The 14,454-nt window shown below is 48.0% G+C and overlaps 1 protein-coding gene across 1 annotated transcript in view; it reads left to right on the top strand.

Annotated features, from left to right (window-relative positions):
• The window catches only part of LOC115093355 (beta-galactosidase-like), a 156,791-nt gene that overhangs the window by 104,078 nt on the left and 38,259 nt on the right, over positions 1–14,454 (top strand). Inside the window, exons 9-10 of the mRNA XM_029604986.1 lie at positions 1,495–1,584; positions 13,085–13,198. Of these exons, the coding sequence (XP_029460846.1) occupies positions 1,495–1,584; positions 13,085–13,198 (204 nt within the window). The remainder of the gene's footprint in view (positions 1–1,494; positions 1,585–13,084; positions 13,199–14,454) is intronic.

Here is a 14,454-nt window from a genome sequence, read left to right as displayed (position 1 = left end):
TGGGGCGGCTTCCCGGACAACTATTGCACGTTGGCTCAAGGAGGCTATCGCTTCGGCATACATTCTACGAGGGAAGCCGGTCCCGGTGGGCCTTCGGGCTCACTCAACAAGGTCGCATGCCGCTTCTTGGGCGGAGTCCTCTCAAGTGTCGCCTCAGGAAATCTGCAGAGCGGCGACTTGGAAGTCGTTACATACTTTCACTAGACATTATCGGTTGGATGTCCAGGCGGCGGATTCTGGGGGTTTTGGAGAGAGAGTACTCCGAGCGGGACTCTCTGGTTCCCACCCTCAGTAATTTGGCTCTGGTACATCCCAGGTGTCTGGACTGATCCGGGTACGTACAGGGAAAGGAAAATTAGTTTCTTACCTGATAATTTTTGTTCCTGTAGTACCATGGATCAGTCCAGGATCCCGCCCGAGATGCTGTTTTGTTCTGAAGTAACGGAGAGTCCGCTCGGTGGATTCAATTATTTAGGTTGGGTTATAGTTCACTTGTCCCTTGGTTACGGACGTTCTGTTCCGGCTGGGGGTTTATTGAACCGGCCCTGGTTAGGGCGGTCTAGTTAGATAGCTTGGTTGTTAAATTTGCTTTGACATTACGTAAGACTGAGAGGCTGTGGGTGGCACCTTACTATATGTAGGGAAGCCCGACAAGTTTTGCTCTGTCTCCACCTGCTGGTGCGGAGTCACAACCCAGGTGTCTGGACTGATCCGTGGTACTACAGGAATGAAAATTATCAGGTAAGAAACTAATTTTCCTTTAGTGTAGCTGGGTTCAAAAAAGGTTTGGATAAGTTCTTGGAGGAGAAGTCCATTAATGGCTATTAATCAAGTTTACTTAGGGAATAGCCACTGCTATTAATTGCATCAGTGGCATGGGATCTTCTTAGTGTTTGGGTAATTGCCAGGTTCTTGTGGCCTGGATTGGCCACTGTTGGAAACAGGATGCTGGGCTTGATGGACCCTTGTTCTGACCCAGTATGGCATGTTCTTATGTTCTTAGGCATAGAGAGGAATGTCAGAGTTTAAAGTTTAGATTACTGTAGGACATGGGAGACGGGCGGCACAGTAATTGTTCACACAGAGCAACAAAAAAGCTAGCACTGGCCCTGAGCTGGATAACTGAAATCATTTCTGAAGTAAGCTGGATAAACGTATCCCACTAACTTTGAGATAGCCAGGAGTATCTGGTATTAACTAATCAGATATGTATCAGGCTATCCGCTCCCCGTCTGGCTGAATATCAGGCTCTGTCCCTTTAAGATGCTGACACTGAAACTTTGTTCTTTAAGCCTCAGTGAGCAGCCCTGTTCAGAGCAGGTTCCCACATGAGCTCACGAACTCTGGATTTGATGAATTCATTAATGACTCTGCGGAGTGTGTTAATTCTTTTCATTCTTATTACTACCAGGGAAAGATCTTGCACAAGAGAGCTGGTGCTCCATGATGGTCTCCTTCATGACTGCTCAGACTGAGGATTCTTGTGTTTTTCAGACTGGAGAATTACTAGAGCTTCTTGATGATTTCTCGCCATACCCACCAGTGAAAGCGCCGTACCCACTAACTTTTGAAGAAGTCAAGCAGGTGATTTACCTCCCATTTGCATTTAGAGTGTGCGCCCGTGTGTGAGCGTGAGTTCAGAGAGAACACCCGTGAGCTTGGTTTGGCTGAAGACGGTCCCTTCTTGGCCTTTTGGCTAAAATTGAATATGAGGGTTAATACCCTGCTATCTGACCCCACTGAGGACATGATGTAATGACCATTGCTAAAGAGTTAATCCTCCTGCTCAGCAAAGATATTGCATATCTGAATGAACTCCCTGTGAATGTGTGTGAGAATGGGCTCAGAGAGACTCCGATTGGGCATTTATATGAGTGAACTATGAGAGTGACTTCACAGTGGGGCAGATTTTGAAACCAGCGCGCGCGCGCGCGGGGGTACATTTGTGCATGTACACCCGATTTTATAACATGCGCGCGCCGAGCCCTAGGGGAGCCCTGACGGCTTTCCCCGTTCCCTCCGAGGCTGCTCCCCACTTCCCCTCCCTTCCCCTATCTAACCCACCCCCAGCCCTACCTAAATCCCCTCCCCCTACTTTGTTTCACTTTTTTTCGCCTGCCTCTGGCAGTCGTATCTTGTGCGCGCTGGCCAGCTGCTGAGCCGGAGGCCTCGGGACCACCCTGGACATGCCCCCACCCCCTTCCCGCGCCGCCAAGCCTATGCAAAATAGGCTCGGCGCGCGCAGGAGGGTTTTTAAAGGGTTACGCGCATATATTACACGCGAAACCCTTTGAGAATCTACCCCAGTGTGTGTAAGAGTAAGCTCGGAGAGACTGATCCGCAGAGACTTCCAAGGGTGACAAGGGACCTCCCTCTGCTTCCCTTTCACTTGTCCCCTGCCCTGACATTGCCAGCTGGTGCCAGATGTGCTGGTTGTAGACGCTTTGATTGCTGAGAGTTTTAAGAGCGTTATGTGTGAGATGCGAAGGCCGCACTGCTAACCCTGGAGCCTTTTCTTGGTTATTGTAACTGTATGCAGAGGAATGGGGGATAGAAAAATACAAACGACAGCAGAAAGAAGCAATCTGTTTGCCTAGTCTGTCCGTCCATACCAAGGGCTCAGCTGTACAGTCCCAGCACCCCCCTCCCATGCTTTCATGAATTCAGATACTGTCCTTGTCGCTGCCATGCAACCATCACCCTCTCTCAAAGAAATCTTTCCTTAGTCTGCCCCCTTTCCTCCTCCTTCTCGAGCCTCCTTGCAGGTATTTAAATGTCTGTATCCTATCTCCCCTGTCGCAGCCTTCCTCTACACTATGCATGTTTAGATCTTTAAATCTGTCCCCATGGGCTTTAAAAGGAAGACCACTGGCCATTTTAGTAGCCTCCCTCTGGCCTGACTCCATCCTGTCTTTATCTTTTTTGAAGGTGCGGTCTCCATAATTACAAAAGTATCTCAAATGAGATCTCACCCGGGACTTATACAGGCTTATACAATGTTGCCTCCGTTTTTCTACTTGCCATTTCTCTCCCTTTACAGCCAAATGTCTTGTTGCCTTATCCACCTCCTCTTTCGATATGAGCACCCCCAGATCCCTCTCTTCTTTCATGCTTAGAAGAATTTGCCCCCATATTATACCATTTCCTCGGGTTTTTGCAGCCCACATGCATGACCTTGCTTTTCTAGCTGCCAAACTCTAGATCATTTCTTGAGCTTTGCCAGATCCCTCCTCATATATTCCACACTTTCCTGGCTGTCTACCCTATTGCAGAGTTTGGTATCATCTGCAAACCTTTCCCAACTTCCTTCCACAATGTTGCTTAAGAAAATGTTGACGAGAACTGGTTGGAGGACTAATCCTTGCAGCACACCAACAGTAACTCCTGTCTCCTCGAAATGAACTGCATTTACCACTTCTCACTCAAGCAGTTTGTAACCCAGGTAGTCACTTCAGAGCCCATGCCAAGAATGTTCAATTTATGTGTACGTTGCCTATGCAGAACTGTGTCAAATGCAAGTACATTGCATCTGTCATTCTCCCTTGATCCAATTCTCTGCTCACCCAATAAAGAAATCGATCAGATTCTTCTGACCAGATCTACTTCTGGCAAAACCATGCTGTCTCGGATCTTGTAAGCCACTGGATTTCAGAAACTGCACTATCCTCTGTTTTAGCAGTGATTCCATTCGTTTGCTTGCCACAGAGGTCAGACTAACTGACCTAGGGGCCGATGCAATAAGCCGAACGTAGAAATGTGCGTTCAAACTGGATGCCCGTTTTTTAATCACGCACAGCCGGGTATCCTGTGTGCCCGATGCAGTATGGAAATGAAGTGCCACGCTAAAAAAGACGCACCAGGGATCAATTGTGCGTCCCTAGCATTGGGAGCTCAGGAGACGTGGCTGTGCGCACAGCCTTGGGTTAGGGAAACGGATGCTGGTAAATTGAGTGTGTGTTTTTTTTTCATGTTGCTGCTTTCTGTGGTTCCTCTCCTTAGTATCGTGATGATTCTAAAAGTAGTAGGAACACTGAAAACAGGATTTTTTGTTTTTTAGTGAGCCCTTGACGCCCGGCAAGACTTAACGCCAGCTTCGGGGCTGGTATTAAATTTGCCTTGTTAAAAAAATGTGTGTCGGCGCACGGCAATTTTTTTGCATCGGGATAATAGCCTCATGTACATGGCATTTACTCGTGATGAGCGCTATTAGCTACACGTGAGTTTGGAGGAGCTAATCTCCTTATTGCATTGGGTGTTAGCCTAGAGCATGCAATCATTGGTTAAGCTGTGCGCTAGCCTGAGCACACTATATATTGCATCGGCCTCCTTAACTTCCACTTCTATGAATATTACCACATCTGCCAGTCCTCAGAACTATTCCCAACTCTAAAGAAGCATTAGAAAAGTCAGCCAGCTATCCCAGCCGGCCCCATCACTTTATCTACTTAACTAGCTCTTCACAAACACACATTTCTGAAAATTGTTTGAAGTGTACCTCATTTCCAATCCTATTTGTGTTCGTTTTAGGTGATCTTCCTGGCCCTTGCCAGTGAACACCCAACAGAAAGGTTTGTTAAACAATTCCGCTTTGTCCTTCGTCGGCCTCTACAAATTCCACCCCTTCACTTCGGAGCCTCACAATGGCACTTTTGCACGTCTATCACTAACATATCTATAAAAACAAGTCTTGTCCCCCCACTCCCATTTTACTGTATTTTCTGTTTTTTTCTTCCATTTGAATCTTTGTATTCCTAACTGCTTTCCCAGTTTTTCATAGGTGACAATATTTGGAAAAGCTGTCTTCCTCTCTCTGCGATCTCTTGTAGTTTATGAATGCTGAGCTTTTTTCCTTCCCTTTTCAGCTACTTTTTTAGAAAACCATAGTGGCCTCTTTTCATCTTTTCTTCATTCCCTGTATGTACCCAGATCAGCCCAGACTGCTGGGTTATGCCTCCCTTCCAGCAGATGGAGACAGAGAAAAACTTGAAGGGCACCCCTGTAAGTAGGATGTGCCACCTGCAGCCCCTTCAGTATTTCTCTGTCTCCAGCAGATGAAGGTGACAGAACTTGCGGTCCTGGTTGATTGATTCTGTAAAAAAATAAATAAATATAAGGGAAGGCTGTGCAGGAATCCTTGGTTTGTCTGGCTGAAACAAAGTTTTGTTTTTGGTAGATTTAAAAAAAATAAATAAAAAATTCGGAAAAAAAAAAAAAGCCGGGCCTCTCGAGGAGCCAAGTCATTTTCTCCTTGGTAGTAGGCCTGCCGGGAAGCTTCTCTTCGCTCCCGCGTCCCAGGAGCAGCAGCCGGTGAGTGACTGGGGGGGGGATTTACCAGTGGGCCGATCCCTCCCCCCCCCAGCCCAAAGACAACTGTGTGTTGTGCTCTGGTGAGGCCAGCGCAATTTAAAAAAGGAAAAGAAACAAAGCCTCAGCATTTTTAGAGCAGAGCTGCTCTCCTTTGGCCTCCCTGGCTCCAGTGGTTCTTTTGGGTGGCCTACCCTCCTTTACAGCGTGGCGATGCCGCACGCCTTGGCCTGTAGAGCCTGCAGGGAGCCGGCAGCGCGGCTCTCTCGCGATAACCTCTGCTCCCAGTGTCTTCCCGGGGGCGAGGGCCCATCAGCGGCAGTGGCCGGCGGAAGGGGGAGGCAGGCACATCGGTCCTGTGGTGTTCAGCCTGCCCCGCGGAACATGGGAACGGCAGCCATTTTAGGGGCAGCGGATGCCGATGCAGATAGCTCGGCAGGGGGAGGGGATCTCCCTCCACAGTTATTTCCGCATGAATTTTTCCCCTGGTCTCCCCATGATTTGTTTCCCACCTTCCCTGCTCCCTTGGGAACCCCCCCGAGGGAAAATTGAAAGGGCCAGCCACCTTTTTCGGCTGATTTTATTTTGCTGCTGCATAAGGCATATTTAGCTAGCCTTATGCCCACGGGGGGAATCCTGAGCCTCCTCCGGGGCGGCCTGGGGCTGGTCCCTCTTCTCCTGTGCAGGTTCCTAGGCTGGATCCTCCTGAGGTCTCCCGGATTCGGGTGGTCCGGGAAGGGTCCAGTTCCGGGAACCAGGATACGGTGACGCTGGCGAATCCACTTCAAGCGGACATAGATGATGATTCCAAGCATGTGGCGCTGGTGGAAGGAGATGATCCTCGGGTCCTTAGACTCTTTCGCAGGGATGAATTGGAACCGATGATTCCACATGTCCTAGTGGAACTGGGCATACCGGCCAGTCAGACACCGGCACCTCAGGATCAGAGCATGGTGGATCCGGTGCTGTCTGGTCTTCGTCCCCCTGCTAGGACTTTTCCTTTTCATCTTTGTTGCTCCAGTTGATGTTTCGGGAGTGGGATACTCTGGAAGCTAGCCTTCGCGTAGGCCGAGCTATGGACAAATTGTACCTGTGGCCAGACGACTCTTTTGATCTCCTTAAGGTTCCCAAAGTGGATGTGACCGTCTCCACAGTCACCAAGCATACGACTATTCCGGTGGTTGGGACGGCTGCCCGTAAGGGCTTGAGGTTCTTCTCAAACGTATCTTCGAGGTGTCTGCTCTGAGGGTTCAAGTGGCAGTTTGCAGTAGTTTAATGCAGCGTGTGAGTCTCCAGGTGGATACAGCAACTCCTGCCAGGGATCTCTCCCCGGAGGAGTCAGAGCAGGCTGATCATTTGGAAGCGGCGGTAGGTATGGGGCGGATGCCTTGTACGATCTCCTTCGTACATCTTCACTTATTATGGCTTCTGCGGTGTCAGCCCCCAGGCTTTTATGGCTCTGTAATTGGTCGGCCAATGTATCCTCCAAATTGCAGCTGGGTGCTTTTCTGTTTAGGGGAAAATTCCTTTTTGGGGATGATTTGGAGCAGCTCATTAAGTCCTTGGGGGACAATAAGGTGTACAAGCTCCCGGAAGATAGGCCAAAAGCTTTGAGGTTTTGGCCCTTCCCGTTCGCATTTTAGGGGACAGCGCCATTTTCGCCAGTCTAAGCTGGCTCCTTTTGGCCAAAGGCAGACGTCCGGAAGATCACAGACTTGGTCTCATTCCTTTCGTGGCCGTAGACCCGCCCGAGACGGCGGTAACCCGAGGGCGACAGGAGCCAAATCCTCTCAATGAAATAACGCCAGCCCACTCCCCTGTTCCAGTCGTCAGGGGGCGGCTGTCCCTGTTTTATGAGGAGTGGGTCAAAATAACGTCAGACCACTGGGTTCTAAACATTATAGAACATGGCTACGCCTTAGATTTTGCTCATCCCTTGTGCGATCTGTTTCTGGTGTCTCCCTGCGGGTCCCTGGAGAAAAGATGCCAAGTGTCTTTCACGCTTCATCGGTTGTTAGACTTAGGGGCGGTCATCCCAGTTCCTTCGGACGAACTTCGGACCAGCAGATATTCGATTTATTTTCTGGTTCCGAAGAAGGAGGGGTCCTTCCATCCGATTTTGGTTCTGAAGAAGGTCAACAGAGCTCTCTGAGTGCCTTGTTTTCGCATGGAGACGCTACATTCCGTAATAGCCTCCATCAGAGGAGTGGAGTTTTTAGCGTCCTTCGATTTGACGGAAGCGTACCTACACATTGCAATTCGGAAGGGCCATCAGCAGTATCTCCGGTTTATGATCCTTGGCAAGCATTACCAATTTCAGGCCTTTCCCTTCGGCTGGCTACTGCTCCGTGCACTTTTACCAAGGTGATGGTGGTTGTAGCGTCGGCTCCCCGTCGCCAGGGGATCCTGGTCCATCCCTACTTGGATAATTGGCTCATTTGAGCGAAGTCAAAGGAACTATGCGAGGCGGTGGTCACCAAGGTGGTGCAGACTCGTCGCTCTCTGGGGTGGATCATCAATGAATGTGGCCATGAGCCAGTTGTCCCCCTGCCCAGGTCCTGGATTTTTTGGGGGTGAGATTCGATACTCAGATCGGGAAAGTCTTCCTTATGCAGGAACAGATAGACAAGCTCATGTTGCAAGTTCGGCGTCTCTTGTCCCTACCAGTTCCCAGGACATGGGACTACTTACAGGTGCTTGGTTCTATGGCGTCTACTCTGGAGTTGGTGCCGTGGGCTTTTGCTCATATGAGGCCATTGCAAAGGGCTTTGCTCTCATATTGGGACCTCAAGTCGGAGGCTTTTCAAGTCCCCGGATACAGTGATTTCCACTCTTTTATGGGCTCGCAAAACTTCCACCTCTCCAGGAACCGGCCAGATCCAGCCTAGCTTGGTGGCTGAGCCCCGAACACTTGTCATGGAGGGTGGATCTGGAGGTCCCTCAGTGGACTATTGTGATGATGGATGCCAGTCTTTCCAGTTGGGGGGCAGTTTGCCAGTCTCAGGCGGCACAAGGCCAATGGACGTAGCAGGAAGCGCAATGGTCCATCAATCGTCTCGAAACCAGAGCAGTACAATTGGCCTTGCAGAAGTTCTTTCCTCTAGTTCATCATTGGTTGGTGAGAGTGCTCTCTGACAACGCAACAACGGTGGTATGCATCAACCTGCAAGGAGGAACAAAGAGCAGTCCCGTAGCTATATAGGCGGATGAACTCATGGCCTGGGCGGAAATCCACCTGCTCAGGATAGCGGCTTCGCACATTGCCGGGGTAGACAACGTTCAGGTGGATTTTCTGAGCCGTCTGAGATTGGATCCCGGAAAGTGGGAGCTGTCCAATGAGGCGTTCGCGTTTATAACTCATTGGTGAGGAATTCCCCGTTGGATCTAATGGTGATTCAGGGAAATGTCAAGGCACCGCGCTTTTTCAGTCGCAGAAGAGAGCAAGGAGCAGAAGGGGTGAACGCCCTGGTCCTCCCATGGCCTCGCGACATTCTGCTCTACACATTCCCTCCATGGCCCCTGGTAGGCAAGGTCTTGAGAAGAATAGAAGCCCATTCAGGAGAGGTGGTGCTGGTGGCTCCGGAATGGCCACGGAGGCCGTGGTTCGCAGATCTCCTCAACCTTGCAGTGGACGGTCTGCCCCTTCTGGGTCATCTTCCGAATCTCCTGCAGCAAGGTCCAGTATTTTTCGACCAGGTGGATCGCTTTTGTCTAGCAGCTTGGCTTATAAGAGGCGGCAGTTGAGAAAGAAGGGTTATCCGGATACAGTGATTTCCACTGTTTTGTGGGCTCGCAAAACTTCCACCTCTCTTACTTATGTCAGAGTCTGGAAGGTTTTTGACTCTTGGTGTAGTAGGTCGAAAGTTTCCCCTAGGCGGGCCTCGATAGTCCACATTCTAGCCTTCTTGCAAGAGGGGTTGGTAAAGGGGCTAGCTTTCATTTTTTTTATGGGTTCAAGTAGTGGCATTAGGCTGTTTACGTGGAAAGGTGGAAGGTGCGTCCATAGCGACTCATCCTGATGTGGTTCATTTCCTTCGAGGTGCTAAGCATTTGAATCTGCCACATCAAGCTGCTTGTCCATCCTGGAGTTTGAATTTGGTCCTTAGGACTTTGTGTGAACCTCCTTTTGAACCGCTCAAGTGTATTACTCTGAAGGACCTATCGCTCAAAACGGTGTTTTTGGTGGCTATATGCTCAGCTCGGAGAGTTTCTGAAATTCAGCCTCTATCTTATCGTGAACCTTTTCTTAGGTTTTCCGATTTTGGCATTTCTCTTAGAACCATGCCATCCTTTCTGCTTAAGGTTGTATCGGCTTTTCACGTGAACCAGTCGGTTGAGTTGCCTGCATTCCCGGATTTGGATCAGAATTCTCCACATGCTCGTGAATTGAAGCGTTTGGATGTCAGGCGGGCACTGATGCGTTACTTGGAGGTCACTAATGATTTTCGCCTGTCGGATCACCTTTCTAGGTCCCACCCCATATAAGGTGGCTTGGGTACATCCCAGCAGTCTGGGCTGATCCGGGTACGTACAGGGAAAGGAAAATTGGTTCTTACCTGCTAATTTTCGTTCCTGTAGTACCATGGATCAGCCTAGACACCTGCCCAGTTTTGATTCTGCTCGAGAGTTTTTCAATTTTTCTGTCACGCTATATAGCAGGATGAAGTTTTCACAAATTTGCCTATTTTGTACATAGTTGAGTCTCAAAGGTTTGGTTTGACCATTTAAATTTTGGATTCCTGTTACCAGTTTGATTCCTTTTTTCTGCTTTGATACTGTTTATACTGAAGGGGGCTGCAGGTGGCACATCCTACTTACAGGGGTGCCCTTCAAGTTTTTCTCTGTCTCCATCTGCTGGAAGGGAGGCATAACCCAGCAGTCTGGGCTGATCCTTGATACTACAGGAACGAAAATGAGCAGGTAAGAACCAATTTTCCTTTTTTTGTTCTAATAAAAAGGTTAGTTGCCCTTATAATATTTCCTTTTAGTGTTGCCTACTTCTCTTCTACTTCCTCTAGATTTTCCCATCTAGCTAAAGATTCCTTGAGACACTCCCCTGTGTTAACAAAGTTTTCCTGTAGACTTAGGACCCTCACCTTTGAATGAACCTTCATCACCTATGCTCTAATACTGAACCACACCATCCGTGATGACTGGATGCCGAATTATCATCCACTAAACATCAGAATCACTGTTCCCATTGGTAAGCACCAAGTTTACTATCGCCCCCTCCCATGTGATAGAATAGTTCTTCCTGCAGATAATCCAGGATCTCCCTGCTTCTAGAAGACACTGCAGCTAGGATGTCTCAAGTCAGTATCAAGCAGAAATCCCCTAGCAGCTGCATCTCCCCTTTTCATAGCAATTTAGTGAATATCCTCCATTAAATCTCTCTCCATTTTTTCTGACTGTGATGTAGATCTGTATATTACACCAATATAAAGAGTTGTTCAATTCCTTCTTTCCAGATTAATCCCACAGTGCCTCCTCCTTACCTCATAAGCCCTGCAGTTCTGTTGCTTTAATATTATTTTTTTTTTATATATAGCACCATTCCTCCTCCCTTTCTTCCTATCCCAGTCTCCTTCTTTAACAGGTGGACTCCATGTCTACTCAGCAATCCTTTAAAAATCTGCTCAGCAGTCCTTTCTGGACCCCCATGATCCAGAAAAACAAAATGCTCTCATAGACACCAACTATGCTGCTGTTCATTTATCTCCAGAATGCGAGCTTCCCTCCCTGGGTCTTTATCCTTGACTGAGAGGACTGTTGTGCACCAGAGCCATGAAGTCACTTTGGATACAATCTGTGCGGTACCTCGCAGTATCATTCATGTCGACATGGATGAGTTACATTAGCTGATAGTCAGTAGGCTTGAGGATTTTCAGCAATTTCTCCATAATGTCTTGGAATTTGGCACCTGGCAGATAGCGCACCTCCCAGGACAACTTGTCTAGTGAGTCACCAATTGCCATTACCGTCTGCCTCCTAGGTACAATGATTGTTGAGCCTTAAACTTTGGGGTTTGCAAATTTCGGTTCCTCCTCATCCGGGATGGTTTCTTCATACCTATTCTTCAGCTCGAGTGAAATCAGAATTGGGATGTAGGGTCTAGTGACTGTAGTATTCTAGGTCCAGGTGTCTTCTTCCCTTCTGCTTCTGATGCCTCGATAAGCATTTCATCAATATACCGTATTTTTCGCTCCATAAGACGCACCTGACCATAAGACGCACCTAGGATTCAGAGGGGGAAAATAAAAAAAAAAATAAAAATTTGTGCTAAACCGGCTCTGCGTCTGGGCGTCTTATGGAGCAAATTAGGGGAGTGCATAGCTTTTTTTTTTTCTCCCCATTTTGTTTTCGGGTCTGGGGAGGGCCATTTCGGTCCACTCCCCAGATCAGAAAACTTTTCTTTCTCTGGGAACCCCATCCCAACCCTTTAAATTAACAACCCCCACCCTCCTGACCCCCCCAAGACCTGCCGACTTAATTTACCGCAACCCCCCACCCTCCTGACCCCCCCAAGACCTGCCGACTTAATTTACCGCAACCCCCACCCTCCTGACCCCCCCAAGACCTGCCGACTTAATTTACCGCAACCCTCCTGACCCCCCCCCCCCACAAGACCTGCCAACTTAATTTACCGCAACCCTCCTGACTCCCCCAAGACCTGCCGACTTAAGTTACCGCACCCCCCCCCCCCCCCAAGACCTGCCAAACGTCCCTGGTGGTCCAGCGGGGGTCCGAGAACGATCTCCTGGGCGTGGGCCGTCGGCTGCCAGTAATCAAAATGGCGCCGACGGCCCATTGCCCTCACTATGTCACTGAGACCAACCAATAGCAGCGGTCGGTCCCAGTGACATAGTGAGGGCAAAGGGCCGTCGGCGCCATTTTGATTACTGGCAGCCGACGGCCCCACACCCAGGAGATCGTTCTCGGACCCCCGCTGGACCACCAGGGACGTTTGGCAGGTCTTGGGGGGGGGGGTGCGGTAACTTAAGTCGGCAGGTCGGGGGGGTCAGGAGGGTGGGGGGTTACGGTAAACTAAGTCGGCAGGTCTTGGGGGAGTCAGGAGGGTGGGGGGTTGTTAGATTTTTGTGTTTTTTTTTTTTATATTCGCTCCATAAGACGCACATACATTTTCCCCCCACTTTTGGGGGAAAAAAAGTGCGTCTTATGGAACGAAAAATACGGTAGTTTTCATTCTTCCAGATGCTTCTCAGTCTTGCCTCCTTCTTTCTGAGTTCTAGCAATCTGCTGACATCTTTCACACTGAACCGATTCCTCACTGTGGATCAGGACATCTGTCTGGACTGTAATAGAAGTAGTAACCATGGTGATACGATGTTTCCAGGCCATCCTTCAACTGTTAGGAGCTTCTGGTACTTGGGGAAAGAAATGAGAAAAGCCTACCAAAATACCTACCTTTTCTTTAGCTATCCTGCAACTAAAATTACCCAGCCTGGGAAATGTAACTTCCACTTCCACACCCAGAATCCCTGTTTGTATTTCTGGTGGCTTGCTCACTTGTTGCTTTGAAGTATAAAGTATCTTATCTTGTTCCTTCAGATTACAATATGTATTTATAAATCTGAGGTGTGTAGTTCCCTCGTTGGTTAGGTTGCAAAGGTAAACCAGACCAACTAGAAATAATTATCACAAAGTTTTTTATAATATGAATGCTACCAATCAGGCTCCTTGAAATGTACTTAATTATTTGTAGGATATAATAGAGCTTGGAGTGCAGCATGGGGTGACAACTCTTCATTCTCCATTTCAGTACTTTGGATTCATGCTGTATCGCACTCGTCTACCAAAGAATGCTTGGAATTTGACCCCACTTGTCTGCCCTCCCAGTGGAGTCCATGATCTGGGTTATGTCCTGGTTAATGGGGTAAGACATGGAGTCCCTAATACTTGCAAAGTCAGATATATGTATAGATTATTACAGAAATACATTCCCATGTAAGTTCTATCCAGAGCATGTTAAAGAATCTACTAATGACTGCTGATACCAAATGCAAAAAGAACAAAAAGCCTTCTCTATATTAAAAACTAATGAAGTTCTTGAGAAAAACATTGAAGTGTTACCAGAAAAGAGAAAAAAAACACAATGCATGCAGAATATCAAGTTCCATAACCAAAAGAAAAATCTAATTGAGATGGATAACTCTGTCAACAGTGGCACAACTGCAAAAGGAAAGAGTGAAGGGAATAACAAATCTCAACTAAAGTCTCATAAGGAGTCCAGGAAAAGCAATAACCTTAAAGAGAGTACCTGGAAGGCTATGACCACAAATGCTCATAGTTTGGGAAATAAAATCCCAGATCTACAGGCCCTAATGACAGAGGCAGAATTGGACATTGTTGCTATCACAGAGACATGGTTCACTGAATCTCATGAATGGGATACAACAATACCAGGCTATAACTTGTTAAGGAAGGACAGAGTGGATAGAAAAGGGGGAGGTGTGGCTCTTTATGTCAGAAACAACATCCAAGCATCTGAGCTGCAAGGAAGTTGGGGCAAGGAAGAAGCACTATGGGTCGACCTAAAAAAAGATGACGGAGCATCCATTTATATTGGAGTGGTTTACAGGCCTCCAAACCAAAAGGAAGAGCTGGACAGAGATCTGGTTGAAGACATCCATAAGATAGGTAAGAAGGGAGAAGTGGTGATCGTGGGTGACTTTAATATGCCAGATGTAGACTGGAAAATCCCATCTGCAGAAACTAAAAATAGTAGAGCGATAGTGGATGCCATGCAAGTAACTTTGTTCAAACAAATGGTGTTGGAACCCACGAGAGAAGGAGCTATACTCGACTTAGTGCTCACTAATGGAGATAATGTCTCCGATGTCCAGGTGGGCACCCACCTCAGCACCAGTGATCATCAAACGATATGGTTTAATATCACTAAAAGAATAGGGAAAAGAACCACAAAGACCCGAGTTTTACAGTTCAAAAACACAGACTTTGAGGAAATGGGGAAGTACCTGGAGGAAGAACTAAAAGGATGGGAGAATGAGAGAGATGTGGATCAGCAGTGGACCAATCTAAAAGAAGCAATCACCAAGACAACTGCTCTATATGTTAGAAATGTAAAGAAAAGCAAAAGAAAATTGAAACCTATCTGGTTCTCAAAGGAGG

This window comes from Rhinatrema bivittatum, chromosome 6 (genome assembly GCF_901001135.1).
Source record: "Rhinatrema bivittatum chromosome 6, aRhiBiv1.1, whole genome shotgun sequence".
NCBI lineage: Eukaryota > Metazoa > Chordata > Amphibia > Gymnophiona > Rhinatrematidae > Rhinatrema > Rhinatrema bivittatum.
The sequence above is the reverse complement of the archived record's forward strand: the minus strand, read 5'-3'. Positions and strand labels throughout refer to the sequence as shown.